General features: G+C 41.8%; 1 protein-coding gene across 2 annotated transcripts in view; it reads right to left on the bottom strand.

The window, feature by feature from the left end:
• Window positions 1–1,284: 1,284 nt before the first annotated feature.
• LOC137351588 (protein FAM174C-like) overlaps window positions 1,285–15,388 on the bottom strand; it is a 30,515-nt gene continuing 16,411 nt past the window's right edge. The window contains exons 2-4 of one of the 2 annotated variants that reach the window (XM_068016170.1): window positions 15,118–15,240; window positions 13,595–13,673; window positions 1,285–8,791 (exon numbers count right to left, since the gene is read on the bottom strand). In XM_068016170.1, the coding sequence (XP_067872271.1) occupies window positions 13,640–13,673; window positions 15,118–15,240 (157 nt within the window). In that variant the 3' untranslated portion in view covers window positions 1,285–8,791; window positions 13,595–13,639. The remainder of the gene's footprint in view (window positions 8,792–13,594; window positions 13,674–15,117; window positions 15,241–15,388) is intronic. The other variant, XM_068016171.1, reaches the window with a different exon arrangement.

Genomic DNA, 15,388 nt, shown 5'->3' with positions numbered 1-15,388 from the left:
CCAAAGAGTGCATGTTATCACACTCCTGGTCGAGCAATACCTCAATTTTAAACTTTTCATCCTGGTCTTCAAAGCTTTCACTGACCTCACCCACTCCCTATCTCGGTAATCTCTTCCACATCTACATCCCTCCAAGGATAATGCTCCGGGGACATGGGTTCAAATCCCACCATAGCAGCTGGTGGAATTTAAATTAAGTTAATTAATAAAAATCTGGAAGCGCAAGCTAGTCTCAGTAATGGTGCCATGAAACTATCAATTGTCATAAAAACCCATCTGGTTCACCAATATCTCTGAGGGAAGGAATTCTGTCTTCCTTATTTGGTCTGGCCTATATGTGACTCCAGACCCACAGCAATGTGGTTAACTCTTAACTGCCCTCTGAAATGGCCTAGAATGCCACTCAGCTGTCATGGGTAATTAGGGATGGCCAACAAATGCTGGCCTTGCCAGTGACGCCCACATCCCATGAAAGAATAAAAGAAAGATTTTTGTGCTCCTCTAATTCTGACCACTTGCGCATCCCTGATTTTCATCGCTCCGCCATTGGTGGCTGTGCCTTTAGCTGCTTGGGGTCCCAAGCTCTGGAATTTCCTCCCTAAATCTCTCCTCCTTTAAGACACTCTTTAAAACCTACATCTTTCAGTCACCTCTCCTGCTATCTCCTCCCATGTCTTATTTTGTTTGATAACACTTCTGTAAAGCACCATGGGACGTTTTACTATGTTAAAGCCGCTAAATAAATGTAAGTTGTTGTTGTATTCCATATCGACATGTGTACTTATTGGGAGCTTGGAGACTTGTTTTTGTGTGCATCTTATACTCAACCGATCGAAAAAACAAAGCTTAAAAAAAAAACTCCAAGTTCTAATTTTAAAGTTGAAGGCCCTGAGCTGGAGGCTATATTTCTGAGCAGGCCACATCTTAGATGGCAGCCGGAGGAACACTCAACCACACATAATTTCTAAAAGCTGCCGCAGGAGTGACACCACACCAGATCACTTCATTTATTATCTATTGAAATCCCTGGGCTAATTTGGTTTGTCGCAACCGTGACATCAGTCCACGGAAGAATAGACAGACAACGCAATACTCTCCCATTCCACGGGTAAAGGCTGCGACAGTAACACCTGTAAATTCTTGCTTCATCCAGGAGGTGGCACCTATAATTTCTTGGCCTGTTCAACATGGCTACATGCAGTGACAACATTAAGTCGAGACATGTGGGCGGGTAGTTAGGAAGTCTGACAGACATCAGTATGAAAACAGTACGCAATGCCTTGCTTTTAGTAAAAGAATTTATTGGTTATGGTTGAACAACTCAAGTTACCCAAGCACATTATATACATTTCACAGCAGATAGTTTTGTGCATTTTATTGGTCCATGTTTATAATATGCTGTTTTCAATCACATCCAAAGGAATAATGAGTACATTAAAAAAGAATCATTTAAAAATCAAGAGGGGTTGTAATCATGTGATATTGATAGCAAATGTGTTTGAATGAAGTTCCTTTGTCCACCATTTTAACATAGATCACAACTTAAAAGTCATGGTTAAAATGGGGGACAGGAAGTTGCTATGTTCCCATTAACACTTGCTGTAAAATAAAAAATTCAGGCTCAAAAAGCATCATTCAACTCAACTCGACTCAACCCAAGACATGAATGTCTTGAGGTTTTTTCAGCATCCTACAGACAGGCAGGGAGCGGGTGGAGTTAAGTTGCCAAGAATCCTGTTCAACTGAATTTTCTACCACATTCTGAAGGCTACAAAGCTGGCATGTCCTCATGCTAATCCCTATATGCAGTTGACCAAGGAAGCAGCAAAGTGCTAATAGCCAATATCCCAATAAGAACCCAAGTACAGACAACAAAAACACTCAACGCTGGAAATCTGAACTGAAAGCAGAACATACTCCAGTCAGGAAGCATCTAAGAAAGAAAATACTTTTTTTTACCCCAGGTAGACAAAACTCAGTTCTGGGGCAAAGGCCTCTAATTAAAACGTAAACTTTCCTTTTCTCTCAGACGCTGACTGGTTGGCCTCTAATGTAATTTCTACCATTTTGTATTCTTTATTTTAAGGATTCGGGTATAATCGATCTTGGATGCAAGGTACATTCAGGTAACCTGTATTTTTTCAGGAAAAATAACTCCTCTCATCGAGGATGAGACGGTGAGAGAGAGAGATAGTGAGAGGGTAAAAGATTGAGCACAAACAAGAGAGCGAGCAGTTAAGAGAGCGCGATCAAGAGGGCAAGAGAGTGTTAACTCTCGCATTCTTGTGAGTAGGCAACAGAAAGCATGACTAAGTGCCCAGTGCAGTATTACATTAAAAATATAAAGGCGCCACCAGAAGACAGATTGTTATGTTGTTATGACCAGAGCTGCAGCAGGTGAATTCAAAACTGCTAGAGGAAAAGGACAGGTTGCACATACACTTCAACAAACTCTCAGGGGCAAACAGATGAGCTATCACAACTGGGCTGCTGGTGTCAACAAGGGGACTTGTACAGTAATGGCACTTTTGTACATGGTGAGTATAACTCATCTTCAAGAGTTACCTGGTCATGTCTCTAACATGGGTGAGGAAGGGGGAAACCCTGTAATCTATCATGAATACGTTGCTCAGAGAGTCAGGAAATATCCATCTCCCAAAGGATGCTCTAACGAACAATGCAAATTGTCAGAAAAGACCTTAGATAACAGACGAGGGGTAGAGGATAATTTGCCTCAGCCTACTGCACCCAGTCATCCATCCGACGGCTTCCCCCCATCCCTCTCCGCTGTCAGATCATCAAACTGTTTCTTGAACTGTTGGCAGCTCCACTATCCTATCCAGGATTTCCTGTCACTCATTGACTGAAGACCTTGCCTTACATTAAGTCCTGGAAGTGTCTTTCACCAGTTTGAAGCTATCGCTCCTTGTCTCTGTCATGATTTCACTGGAAGCAGTGTTCCAGATTTCCCTTTTTCATACCAGTTAAAACCTAACAGGTGGCCAATTGTTTTTATAGTTGACAAGGGACGTTTTAGTTTTCGGATATTGTGGCAGTAAGGTCAGTCTGAAGTCCTCATTGCTGTTCACCACGCTTCTATTGCTTGATACCAATGGCAGCCTAAGGGAAAAGAGGCATCTATTGCAAAACACACAGAGGCCAGCCTGGAGATAAAGATCATTTACTTTCCAAATGTACTCTACATCTCAGGCCCCAATCCTTGTTGGAAATCAGCACCCATCTAAATAGATTCACCCACAAACAATTAAAAAGTACAAAGCCTGTCAATTTTTTCCCCACAGATTCTTCTCGACTCTCCTGCCTTAATCAGGCTCACTTGATGTGAAGCAACAGTGCACAAACCTCCGAAACAGCAAAAACCAAGTGGTTCTTCAGAAAAGCATGCTCGCTCTCGCACTATCAATCCAAAATATCAACACACTGTAACTGAATGAGCATGACCAAACAGCAGACAACTAATAATGTGATGACCCACTGGGGCATCATATGGATTCCTTAACTCGTCTGAGATCACTTCGCCTCAAGATCACAATGCATTCTCATGATGTGACTTTTGCGCGCTCTCAGTTTGGAGACAATTCATCCCACTATGTGAAATGATAGGAAATGCACTGGTACTGAAGAAAGGATAAATGATTCAACCCCAATGTTTACTGTACAGGACAGTTCCCTCAATAATTCTCAGGATGTTCAATCACTGCATTACTAATTTTCTTCCCACTTCTCACTGAAGGGACGACACGTGCATTCGCCTGTACTTGTCCCAAGTGACCATTCTGCATATGGGCAGCTAGAAAGGAACTTTAACAAGCTAGTAAATCATTAGGCTGGGTGGGGCGGTGTGAGAGGCAGGTGATCGGGAAGTCATAGTCCTAATCCTGTCCCTTAAACAATGAACGCGCAGGCACTTTCCAGCAGGAGCCAATGGAGAGTTATCAAGAGCAGAAAGCCTTCCCTAACCCAGGGGATGCTGGGCCATATTGTAATGAGCAGAAATCAGCTAGCTAGTGCAGTAATGCAGAATGTGAGACACCACTTATATCCAAAAGCTCTTGCTCTCGAATAGCATTCAGGTTTACAATGGATGAAGATTCTCCTTCGAAACATTAATAGCATTTTACGCACAAGATCAAAAATAAATTATAGTTTGCACTCTAAAAACAAACGCATGGTTCCCACAGACTTCCACTCCAAAACTCAGCATTAGGCATTTCAGAAATTAACAGGCAGACAAGATCAGAAACTGGTATATTTTTTTTTTACCGGCCCCGAAACTAAAACAGCCTTTGGTACTCTGAGGAAAAAATGGCTAATGTATCATAAAGTGATTCATTACACAGTGATTTACGCTTCTGTCGAGTACTCAAATTTTACTTTGTTTTTTTTCCCCTCTCAATTAGTAGAAGAACATAAAATAATCCATAAATTTTTTAAGACTGACTAATGTCCCCGCACACCTCACATTCACTGTGAGAACGCTTAGCTGCATCCTGAATGCCTCTATGATATTTGCTGATTTTACACTGCTCAGCTGATGCCAAAACAAGAGGAGAATGTACCATCTGGGTGCAAGTGCTGCTCTTTTGTAAACAAGCAGGAGTAATCTGGCATGTATTTGTCCAGCCTGCTCCTTGCCTTAACATGCTGACTCTTCCCAGGGTATTGTTCCACTGGTACCTTGGCCAAGCTAGAAGAATCGCTCTGCTCACTGTTTGTAGGGACATGAAAAGCGAATGCGCTTTACTCCACAAAGCGCCAATGCACAGAACGATTCTACTCTCTTGCCCCGACCCACCCCCTCGAAGTGACCGACCTAACAAAAGCTTAGGTGGCGCATACAGGCTGCCTATTCAACTGCACAACAGCCACGCTCATTCCTATCCCCATCTGCATACTTTCCAGCAGAGTTCAAAGGTTTAACATCCAGAGGAAATCCTGGCTAAGTTTTCGCCACTGTTTCTTCTGCCCAGAGGTACAAGGGTCAACTGTACCAGTCCTACTGCTGCCCTGCCAGGAACAGCTAACTTCTAAATCTAATGTACTATGCCACCTGTGAACTATGGAGAGGCTTGCGACATCCCCGCACTCAGTGACTAGTCTTAAAATTTAAAAAGGCTTAAAAAAACTAATATTTTCCTGTCAGACACAAGACAGTCCACAGAATTCTCAAGGTACAATCACACGACTCTAATTGAAGTCATTTCCCCATCCAAAAAGAAACGCCTGACATTCACAAAACAAACCTTGAAGAAAAACTGGTATTGACATTACACAGTTTGCTTGTGTTATTCAGCAAGGTCATTGACCTGTAACTGGCTCAACAACACAATACAAGCAAAACTGAATGCTGGAAGCTGGAGATAGAAGCAGAAAAGGCTAGAAATGCACAGCAGGCCAACTGGCATCGGAAAAGAGAACACAGGCAGGCCAACAAATCCGCCATATGCTGACTGACCTGCCGTGCAGCTCCAATAGTGGGGAAAATAAGTTGCAGAATGGGTTGTGTGACTGATGGCGACCTGCAGAGAACTAAAATAAAAAAAACTTGCCTTACTGATTGTTGTTGGGTCCCCATCTGCCCAATGTAGACTAATTTACCTAGGCAATACTTTGTCCTCTATATTAGCAAAGGATCAAGCATAGGGAAAAGCACTGTGAGATGGACATCTAAGAAGCATTTTGTACCTTTGGGACCCCCAGGCTTAAATCCAGTTCAGGTGGATGTGGGATTGAAAGTTTCCTCGGTCTGCTGGCTGTAAAGCAGCCTGCGTGGAATGAACTCAGGCCGTCTCAATCCAGCTCCTAGTGAATATAAAGCAGGCCTTTGCATACAACCGTCTCGAATTTGGCAGCAACGGGGGATCTGGGTGAGAGAGGCCAGAGGGCTGGCAGCTGTGGGAAATGGGGAAAAAAGAACCACCCTGGTGAGCTAAGCACCCGCTGCAGCCTACCCAACCTGGATGATAGAAAAAGAAGAATCCCATCATCAGGACCACACCACACCTTGATGAGCAGAAATAAAAATTAATTAAAAAAAAAATCAATACATTATGACAAATAGGCTTTGTTCCCTTAGCATTTACTTCTTTCAGAATATTTTTTTTTCATATAAAGCCCGACCCATCACAGCTACTTACTGCACAATATAACCATCTCTCTTCTCTCTTTGGCCTCCTTGTCTCGAGAGACAATGGGCAAGCGCCTAGAGGTGGTGGTTAGTGGTTTGTGAAGCAGCGCCTGGAGTGGCTATAAAGGCCAATTCTAGAGTGACAGACTCATCCACAGGCGCTGCAGATAAAATTGGTTGTTGGGGCTGTTACACAGTTGGCTCTCTCTTTGCGCTTCTGTCTTTTGTCCTGCCAACTGCCAAGTCTCTTTGACTCACCACTCTTTAGTCCCGCCTTTATGGTTGCCCGCCAGCTCTGGCAATCACTGGCAACTGACTCCCACGACTTGTGGTCAATGTCACAGGACTTCATGTCATGTTTGCATACCATATGATAAACGTATCATATGGTCATATGGTTAAATGTAACAGCTTAATGGAATATACTGTGGCTTGACCCAACAGCTAGTCACCCGTTCACACAGGACAGTTTACGTGAAATAGCCTGAAAATTCTTTCCTTCAACCTACATTTCAGGAGAGTGAGATGATTTTAAGAAATTTAATTTTTTTTTTTAAGAAAGGCAAAGGCAGCACTTTTAGTTTGAATTCATTTGTTTTTTAATCACCATGTTTCCTGCAGCACCGAGAAACCAAACCCCAACATGCAAGCTCATTTTGGCCATCATGTAAAACACAAAGTAAAATCTGTTCTTTGGTTTGCTGCTTTAACTATGCACATTTTATTACGAAGACCATGTTATTTTTGAAATTTAGTTAAGTTAGCAAAGTCATGAGCTTCCCTTGGTCTAACAGGAATGGAGGAACATTGTTGTCGAATTCGCTGCAACCACTGGGAGAGATGGCGAGAGGGCTATGTTCTTCCTCGCTCACTCCCTTCTTTTCTCCCTTTATTCTGTACTGTTCATGGTCCCCTTCCCCTTCTCCCCAAGGTCCAATGTCTCCTCGTGCCCACCCTTCACAGCCCCCCACAACTCCTAGGAGGTTTAAACACACCCTTCATTTGGGCACAGGACTTTCTACAACAAATACCAGTTGTTTCTACGTTCAGTAGGCATAGCAGTTTGCTGTCTGATTACTGTGATGTTCCATAAAGTCCTAGGGGAGTGAAATGGGTGGTTTCCCGTGGATCAGAGTGGTAAATCACTTGTCCTATCCGGGACTGTAACACAGGATGCATTCGAAGGAAGTCTATTAATTGTAGTTCTTAAAATTGGCTTTGCTGTCTCTCTATAAAAAGCTCCATAGTCATTACCTTTCACAAAAAAAAACTTTTAATGAACAAGTAAACAAAAAGGATGGCATTGAATTGTAACTTTTTTTGTTGTTGCTTAAAGGCATAGAAAAGGCTTCACAGTCCTGACAGGCTCGCACTTTGTCCATGTTGGCCTGAATTCAACTCATTTAAGCTAAAGCTAACAAGAGAAAAAGGTCTCAAATCATGCTCAAACAGCATGGCTGATGCCTACATGCAGCATGACGCCTAACAACCGCAGATTTTAAATGCACATTTACATTTAAAAACTGTAGCTCGACGGCAAAATGGCGCTTCTCTTGCCACCGCCTGAAGTTAGTCACCTAAACTTATTGACTTGCCTCATTTGGCAGTAACTGAGGCACTGTTTTTGGTGGTGGGGGGGGGGGGGGGGGGGGGGGCGGTAGGAGTCTGGGCCTCAATAGTTGCCACACGATTCACCAGCTTTGCTTCTACTGGAGCCAGCAGAAAGAGACAGGGAGGTGCATTTGCCCACGCTTTATTCCCCTCCAAGAAAACTTCACAGTACACAGAAGCAGTTGGAATTGTGAATGCAAAAGGTTAAGTAGCATTCAGTGTTAAACAACAACCAGACGTGTAGTTAATTGCTCTCTTTTTACTTTAAGTGGGCGCTTCTACATGTGTTTAAAAATTAACATTCTAGTGAGCAGTTAGCAGAGACTATCTAAAAAGGTGCTTTTAACAGGCACAGGGAGAGTGCTGTTGGTCCCTACTGCACCTTTGTTGGGAGGATCAACAGACCTCATTTTACTTTGCCTCTGAGGAAAGCATTCAGGACCCACTAAGCACAGGGTCCTGGGTGCCACAGGAGGCAAGAGGTTCACTCATTTTTCCCATGGAGCACATGTTGCCTGCTGCCACAGTACATTTTTATAATGTTCACTGTATTAATTTTGTATGTAGTTAAGCTTTTCCACCTAAAGTGGTTTACGAGCAATCATTCCACTAAAGTTAAATAGCAACAATGTCAAGGTAAACACTTTCATTACAACAAAGAAACTAGGTATTTCTTCTAAAGTTTGCAGTCCCTACTTGCTCCGAAGCAGAGCTTTGTGAAAAACGATTAGGCCAGGCGACCTTTAACTCATAACCCAGGACTTCCTTCTGAATGATTCTCAGAAAATGATACAGAAATCACAATAATGCCGAAGTAAAATTTCCCCAAAAACGGGAGAGTTTCAATTTTCCTTCAGTTCCCATACAGTGAAGAGTTTGGCCGTGTTGAAATGGTTACCTGCCCAGTCGCACACAAAACTGTACAAATATATTCAGTCATTGGTAAGTAATTAGCAGGAAGATTGAAGTTTCTGAAATCCGCATGACAGGTAACAAGTCACATTCACCATATGTCCCTCGAGTGCTTATTATCTGCAAATAAAAATAAATGGAAGTTAGATTGAGTTTGTGGCATTGCTATTATTTTGTGGTCTCTGGATAAGTAATTTGCCTAACAAAACCAGATTCAGAAACAAGGTTTTGAGCCATTCAGAAGGCACAAGATTAGACAGTTATTGTACAGATAATGATGCAGAGCGACAGATCGGAATCATACCTCCTGCTCCACGTCATTTGCTGGTTAGGGAAAATTGCTTGTGTATGAATGCAAGCATGGACATAGCCCAATCAGAGCACGATGGAATCTCATTATAAAAAAGGTGAAAATGAAGCTCAGTAAATTCCCAGGTTATCAGTTGGACCTTCTGGCAACTTGTAAAAAGCTTGGGTTGGACTGGTTGCGGTTTTACAGCAGTCAACACGAAGCTGAACTTGTGCAAGAAATGGTTTACTCGAGTTTGACCTTATACCACTCACCTACCTTAGACTTGGGCAACTTGGCACCAGAGACATATTCATCAACATAGAGCCAACAACAATTCACACCAACAAAATGTGTAATCTAACTGGCTGATTGAATTTCAAAATAAAAACTGGTTCTTTTCACTCCAGAGGCTAATCAATTTGAATAGAATGAGAATATACTGTGCAATGGAATGTTAAGGATCTTTAGCAAAGGTACAACAGAACTGCATATGACACAAGAGATTAGTATGCAAAAAGTACACTTAACAGTTTGAACATGGAGGTTAAAATAGCACTCGAGAAAACAAATTATGATTTATTATAAAATGTAGAAAGCGAAGGAGGAATCTGGGATGAAAAAAAAGGGAGAAAACTGTGCGAGTGACATTACTAGGAATGATCAAGTTAATTTCAGCATCCAGTAAAAAATATTCCATTTTAAGCTGTTGGTCCCTGCATTAAATGATCGGTAAGGACATATAATTTAAAATGAAGTCAGGGCAATTTTACTTGGGAATAGAAATACAATATACTGGGAATATGCAGCTCCTGAAGAGAGAAACAGTTAGTGTTTTGGGCGTACACCATAAACATGAACTCAGCCTCTCCCTATTTAGATGCTGACTGATCTGCGTATTTCTAGTTTCTCTTCCTTTTGTACTACTATTTAACTCAGTTGCTACTGCAAGCCTGTTCGATGTCACTTCAACACAATGTATGGTTTAACAGTATAATGTCACAGCTGCACGGTGATGGTTTGTCAAGAACGCACTCTTGCAATTTCGGGTTGTTGCCCCAAGAGCTCAGGCCATGGTTATATGGACATGTTTGTGGCTGGAGACTGTCATGTTTGCCTAGATCAAGGGTTTGCAACCTGTGGTTCATTAAGGACTCGCGTGCGGCTCCTGACCTTGATCGATCAAACCCATTTCGATGGCAATTAAATGGCTTTTGTTTTTTTAAAATGCGATTAACATTGCGTTTGTGAAAAAGCATCATTCAATTAACAACTTGTTTGTAAAAATGCTGTTGTAATGTGTCTTTATCTTGTTTTTCACTATTGTTGGCATCTGAGTAACAGCATTGCGGCTCTTAAGATAATTGCGTTTTCAACTAAATTTTTAAAAAACGACTCTTCTTGTAATTAAGGTTGTTAACCCCTGACCTAGATGAAACAGGAAATGTGTTGCAAAGCAGTAGGAGGGAAATAAATGAGCAAAAATTGATGACAAAAAAAAGCACTCGGTAATTAAACCCACATGTGGAAAAAACCTTATTTTAAGCTCTAGGTAACAGTGACTAAGACTGTCCCTGGATAATAAACAGCCTTTAACTTATGCTGAAAAATAAAATCAATACCTAGGAGTGCGAAGGAAGTGGATCCTCACTGGGTTCCAGTAGCAGCTAACTGAAGACAGACCTGTCAGATACATTCACCTGAACAGACCTTTCCCAAGTGCGACATCCGACATGGTTTGATCTCCTAAGGAATATGGGGAACAGACAGCATCTCTTTTCGACAAGGGAGGTAGGAGAAGGATGCCCTCTGTGCCTTTATATCACCCAGTTTCACTGGGGGTACTTTAGATAACAGCACTTTGCCCTCACCCCCACTTCAATGTCATTGTCCTTTAATTTACCCAGTACATTAAGGATTTAAATTACATCCTCCACTATTATACTTCATATTTACCTCTCAACACATTCTTTTAATTATTATTTTACAATTTATTTCTCTCTCCCGCTAGCATTTTAGTGGGACTATATGTTTTTGTTTAACTAGCAAGTGCTGACACTATCAAGGGAGTTTGGTTATTCAGTCCAACATGGATCTGTCGAGGCCAGACAGCAGCTCTCTCCACCACAGAGAACGGAGGTGAGCACTATTCAAATTAGTCGCCTTCGAAAAATCCGCACTCAGAAACCAATCTATTGGATTTGAATTAAAACAGATAATGCTGCCTGCTCTCTAACTCAGAGTGCACATGACAGACATGCATGTCCCAGAAAGATTTTGAGAGATGGGCTGCAGATTTTGAATAAATGTTCTTGGATATAAATTCAAATTGTACCAATTTCACATATTACATAGTGCAGAGTAGGACCATACAATCCAGGAAGGCCACGGGGTTCAATCTCAGATCTGTGCTGAGTCAGCCAAGGCTGGGTCACTACAATTAGCCTCAACATCCCTGAATTTGGGGAAGTGGGCGAAATTAAGCCAGGAATCATGCTCCCAATTGCGATGCAATGACAGAATTGAGCTCAGTTGTCTTACCCGCACACAGTCAAACAGCATGCCCACACTTACTGCCTGGCTTCACATATGGACACTTAAGGTATGAGGAAGGAAAGACTTTCATTTACATAGCACTTTCCATGACCTCAGGATGTCCCAAAGTGCTTTACAGCCAATTAAGTAAAGTGTAGTTATTGCTGTAATGTAGGAAACATGGCAGCCAATTTGCACACAGCAAGCACCTGCAAACAGCAATGAATTAATGCCCTGATGATCTGTTTTAGCGATCTTGAGTGACAAATATTGGCCAGGACACAGGGGAGAATATCCCTGCCTCTACTTTGAATAGTGCCATGGATCTTTTATGAACACTTGAAAGAGCAGACGGAGTCTAACACAGTGGTGTAGTGGTGTCACTGAACTAGTCATCCAGAGGCACGGCAGCTGGTGGAATTTAAATTCAATTAATAAGAAAAAAATCTGGAATTGAAAGCTAGTCTCAGTAATAGTGCTATGAAACTATCAGTGACTGTCATAAAAAAAATCTGGTTCACTAATGTCCTTTAGGGAAGGAAATCTGCTGTCCTTACCCAGTCTGGCCTACATGTGACTCCAGACTCACAAGATTGACTCTTAACTGCCCTCTGAAATGGCCTAGCAAGCCACTCAGGTGTCAAGGGCAATTAGGGATGAGCAACAAACGCTGGCTTTGCCAGCAACGACTACATCCCATGAAAGAATTTTTCAAAAATGCATTCGAAATACAGCATCTCCGACAGTGCAGCACTCCCTCGGTTCCAGACTGAAATGGCAGCCTAGTTTATGTGCACAAGTCTCTGGAGTAGGTCTTGAACCCATGATCTTCTGACTCAGTGGCGAGAGTGCTACCAAGTTTGCTAGCACCAAATGAACTGTCAGTTCAGGAATGGAAGAATTGTACAATTAAATACAAGTGATTTGGAGCCTAGACTTTCCTCTTAAAGCTTCTCGAAACTGACTCGTGACTGACAATTTGCCTGAAGCGAGATGCAGAAGTTTGCTGGAAGCACCTTTAAATAGAAGCCCATCCATTGACAAACATTAATTTGAATTAACATTCAATGCAAACAGCAGGATTGTACAGATGCGGATTTGAGAACAAACTTCTTTGGTGATTTATATCAATTTACCACAAAAATCTCAGAGGGCTTAAAAGAACTAATCTTTTCTAAAGCTGAACACATGGTATTCAACAGAAATATTTCATAGCAAGCTCTAACTAAGTTTGGACAGAGGCTAAAATTCCCACAAAAAAAGTTTTAATGAGATTTTGAGTAACCAGCTGAGCAACAACAAAAGTTAATGACCCAAAATATGCTGGGAAAATGACGAGTTTAACGCACATGCATTTAGTGTATAAATAACCCAGCAATTTGGGGTGAGGAAGAGATACCCCTCGAGTTGCTAGAGCTGTATCTGACTCACTGACCAAGCTGTCCTAGTTCTGGTCTCTAGCTGCTTAAGTTAGCTCTGGGGAGGGCTGAGGGATATCATTACCCCTGTTCATTATATGTAGTAAAATCTGAAACCTGCACGGGAAGAACTGAGTTTAGGATTTCACTACTCACTAAGCAGAGACAAGTAAACTTTAGTTTGAGACAGCACATGGCGAAGGGGGTAAAAATGCAATTTGAGCCTGAAAAGGTCAATGGCTTTTGTGACAATTTAAATATGCAGATGGGGTTACAGCCCAAGTGCAAATAGACCCTCGGATTGAATCTTATTCTCAAAATTAATACAACTCTATTCATCCTATATTCTACAGACTTTCAAAACCCACTCCTAACTTCATTAATCTCTTCTCCCGTACTCTTTCTAACCTTAGTACTACCCTTCGTCCAGATTTCACAATAATCAAAAAGTCAAGCTTTCCCCGGTTGGTCATTTTCCTTCCCCAACCACACAACATCTCAAGCCACAGAAGAATTTCCTTCAGATATATATTCAGGGATATTTTACAATCGGGACTGTTGAGGAATTGGAAAAAAAGAGACTGTGTTAATGGGAAGTTGGGAACAAAGTGAAGGGGTGGAGGAAGTAGTAGAGGATTGCAGGAAGAAAAGAGCAGGATGGGAACACCTATGAAAACTCACAGCGAAGCGGTGCAGTGTCTTGAAGCATTTGAAGTGGCTGGAAAGTCAGCAAGATTGTGAGGCGGTGTGGTTAATGCTCCTGCAAATATTGAAAGAGAAAGCAGGAGAATAACGTGTCAACGCACTGTTAAAGCAGACCTCCCCACCCCTTTAATCTAAATGCTAAGCAAAACACCAATACCATTTCTCTGTGCTCAATGGTGTGAGAGGGGAGATTAATATTGTAAATAGCATTAAGCGTCAAACTCTCACTGGTCAGGTACAGGGATGTCAGATGCACTGGAAAGCTCCCTCCATTCTGTCCAAACTGCAAAAACACTATTATGCATACCTTTCTGTTCCCCACAATAGGGCTCCTGTGGCCTCTTCAAGGGTGAAATCCAGGGCAGCGCTGTGCTATGGGTCAATGAGCACTAGGAACTGAACTGAGGTTACTAAACTCATTTCACATAAGGTTCCTACAGCCAGGAGAGATCTTCATCCCATGATTCTGGGCTGGATTTGAACTTTGTCATTTATAACACCAGGTAAAAGGTACATTCATTTGCAATTTTTGCATATTTAAAGCACTAGTGTGTTGTGCAAATCAATTTACCACATCCATGCGTACAGGAGGCTACAAGGGCAGGTACAGCAATGCATCACCAATGCCATGAACCTCGGGAAACACCTCGAACCCCACCCAGAACAAAGCATCAAATACATCTGAAAAGTACTGCAGACACATCTATGTTACTGAATAGCTTTTAAATACATTAGTTTTTAAACTGTTCAGTATGCCAAAAGTCAACATTTTAAAACATAAAGTCAGATGATTAGTTTCGGAAAAAAAAAACTCTCAGTCCATTTTATCTTTCCTAAAATGCCAACATTATCACTTCAGCACCTGCTTCTAAAATGAGTCCCATTTCCTGGACTCTGTTGCCCATCCCAGCAAACCTGTTATACCTGATGGCAGTCATCTTTAACTGTCCACTTCAAAAGCCTGAACATGTGCATGCTTGGCCCATTGTCTGAGATTTGCCCCATGTTTTATTTTGGGTTCAACTTTCTCTAACAAATTAAGTATCTTAGGTACACCTACAAGGGCCCCTCTGAAATGTCACTTGTCAAGGACAAAGAGTCCTAACTCATTGCAACTCAATCCCTCGCACATCACAGATTAGCTTCAATGTTCTCCTGTGCATCTAGCCCAGGGCTTGGCTGTCCACAGTCAGCAGATTTGTACACAGTAATCCCAAATGGAATAGCACAATAAAAACACTGCAACGCCAAAATGAAAGGTGAGTTTACCGGACTTGCATTTGTTGAAACATAACATTATTGCCTTTCACTAACCTTTTAATTTCGCTTTCATAATCAGCATTAGAAGTTCAGGATGAGAGCACTTTGAAGAAAGCATACACTTCGAAGTACTTGAAGGATTAAATCTACAGAAGGCAGGCAGACCATACACATGATAGAACACAACAGGTGAGGTCTAAACACTGTAACTCATCCCAGTCACACTCCACATCTCTCACCTCCTCATGCCCTTTACTTCGAATAAAGTTGTGTCATCATCATCAGTGTCCATTGGAGCCATCTCCACGTGGTCATCATATGAAGAAAGCAGGCCGTACTTCTTTCTTTGTGTCTTCTTTAACCTAAGGGGTAAAAGTTTTCTTTGTAAAGTTATGAATAAAGTGAATTTACCTGTTTTCTGCTCTGGGTTGACATTGGACAGGATATCAAGTGAAGGAATTTTTCCCTTTTTGCAGTCTGATGCTAAAATCTGTTTGGATTCATTTGTAA

The sequence above is a fragment of the Heterodontus francisci genome, chromosome 36, assembly GCF_036365525.1.
Source record: "Heterodontus francisci isolate sHetFra1 chromosome 36, sHetFra1.hap1, whole genome shotgun sequence".
Lineage (NCBI taxonomy): Eukaryota > Metazoa > Chordata > Chondrichthyes > Heterodontiformes > Heterodontidae > Heterodontus > Heterodontus francisci.
The sequence above is the reverse complement of the archived record's forward strand: the minus strand, read 5'-3'. Positions and strand labels throughout refer to the sequence as shown.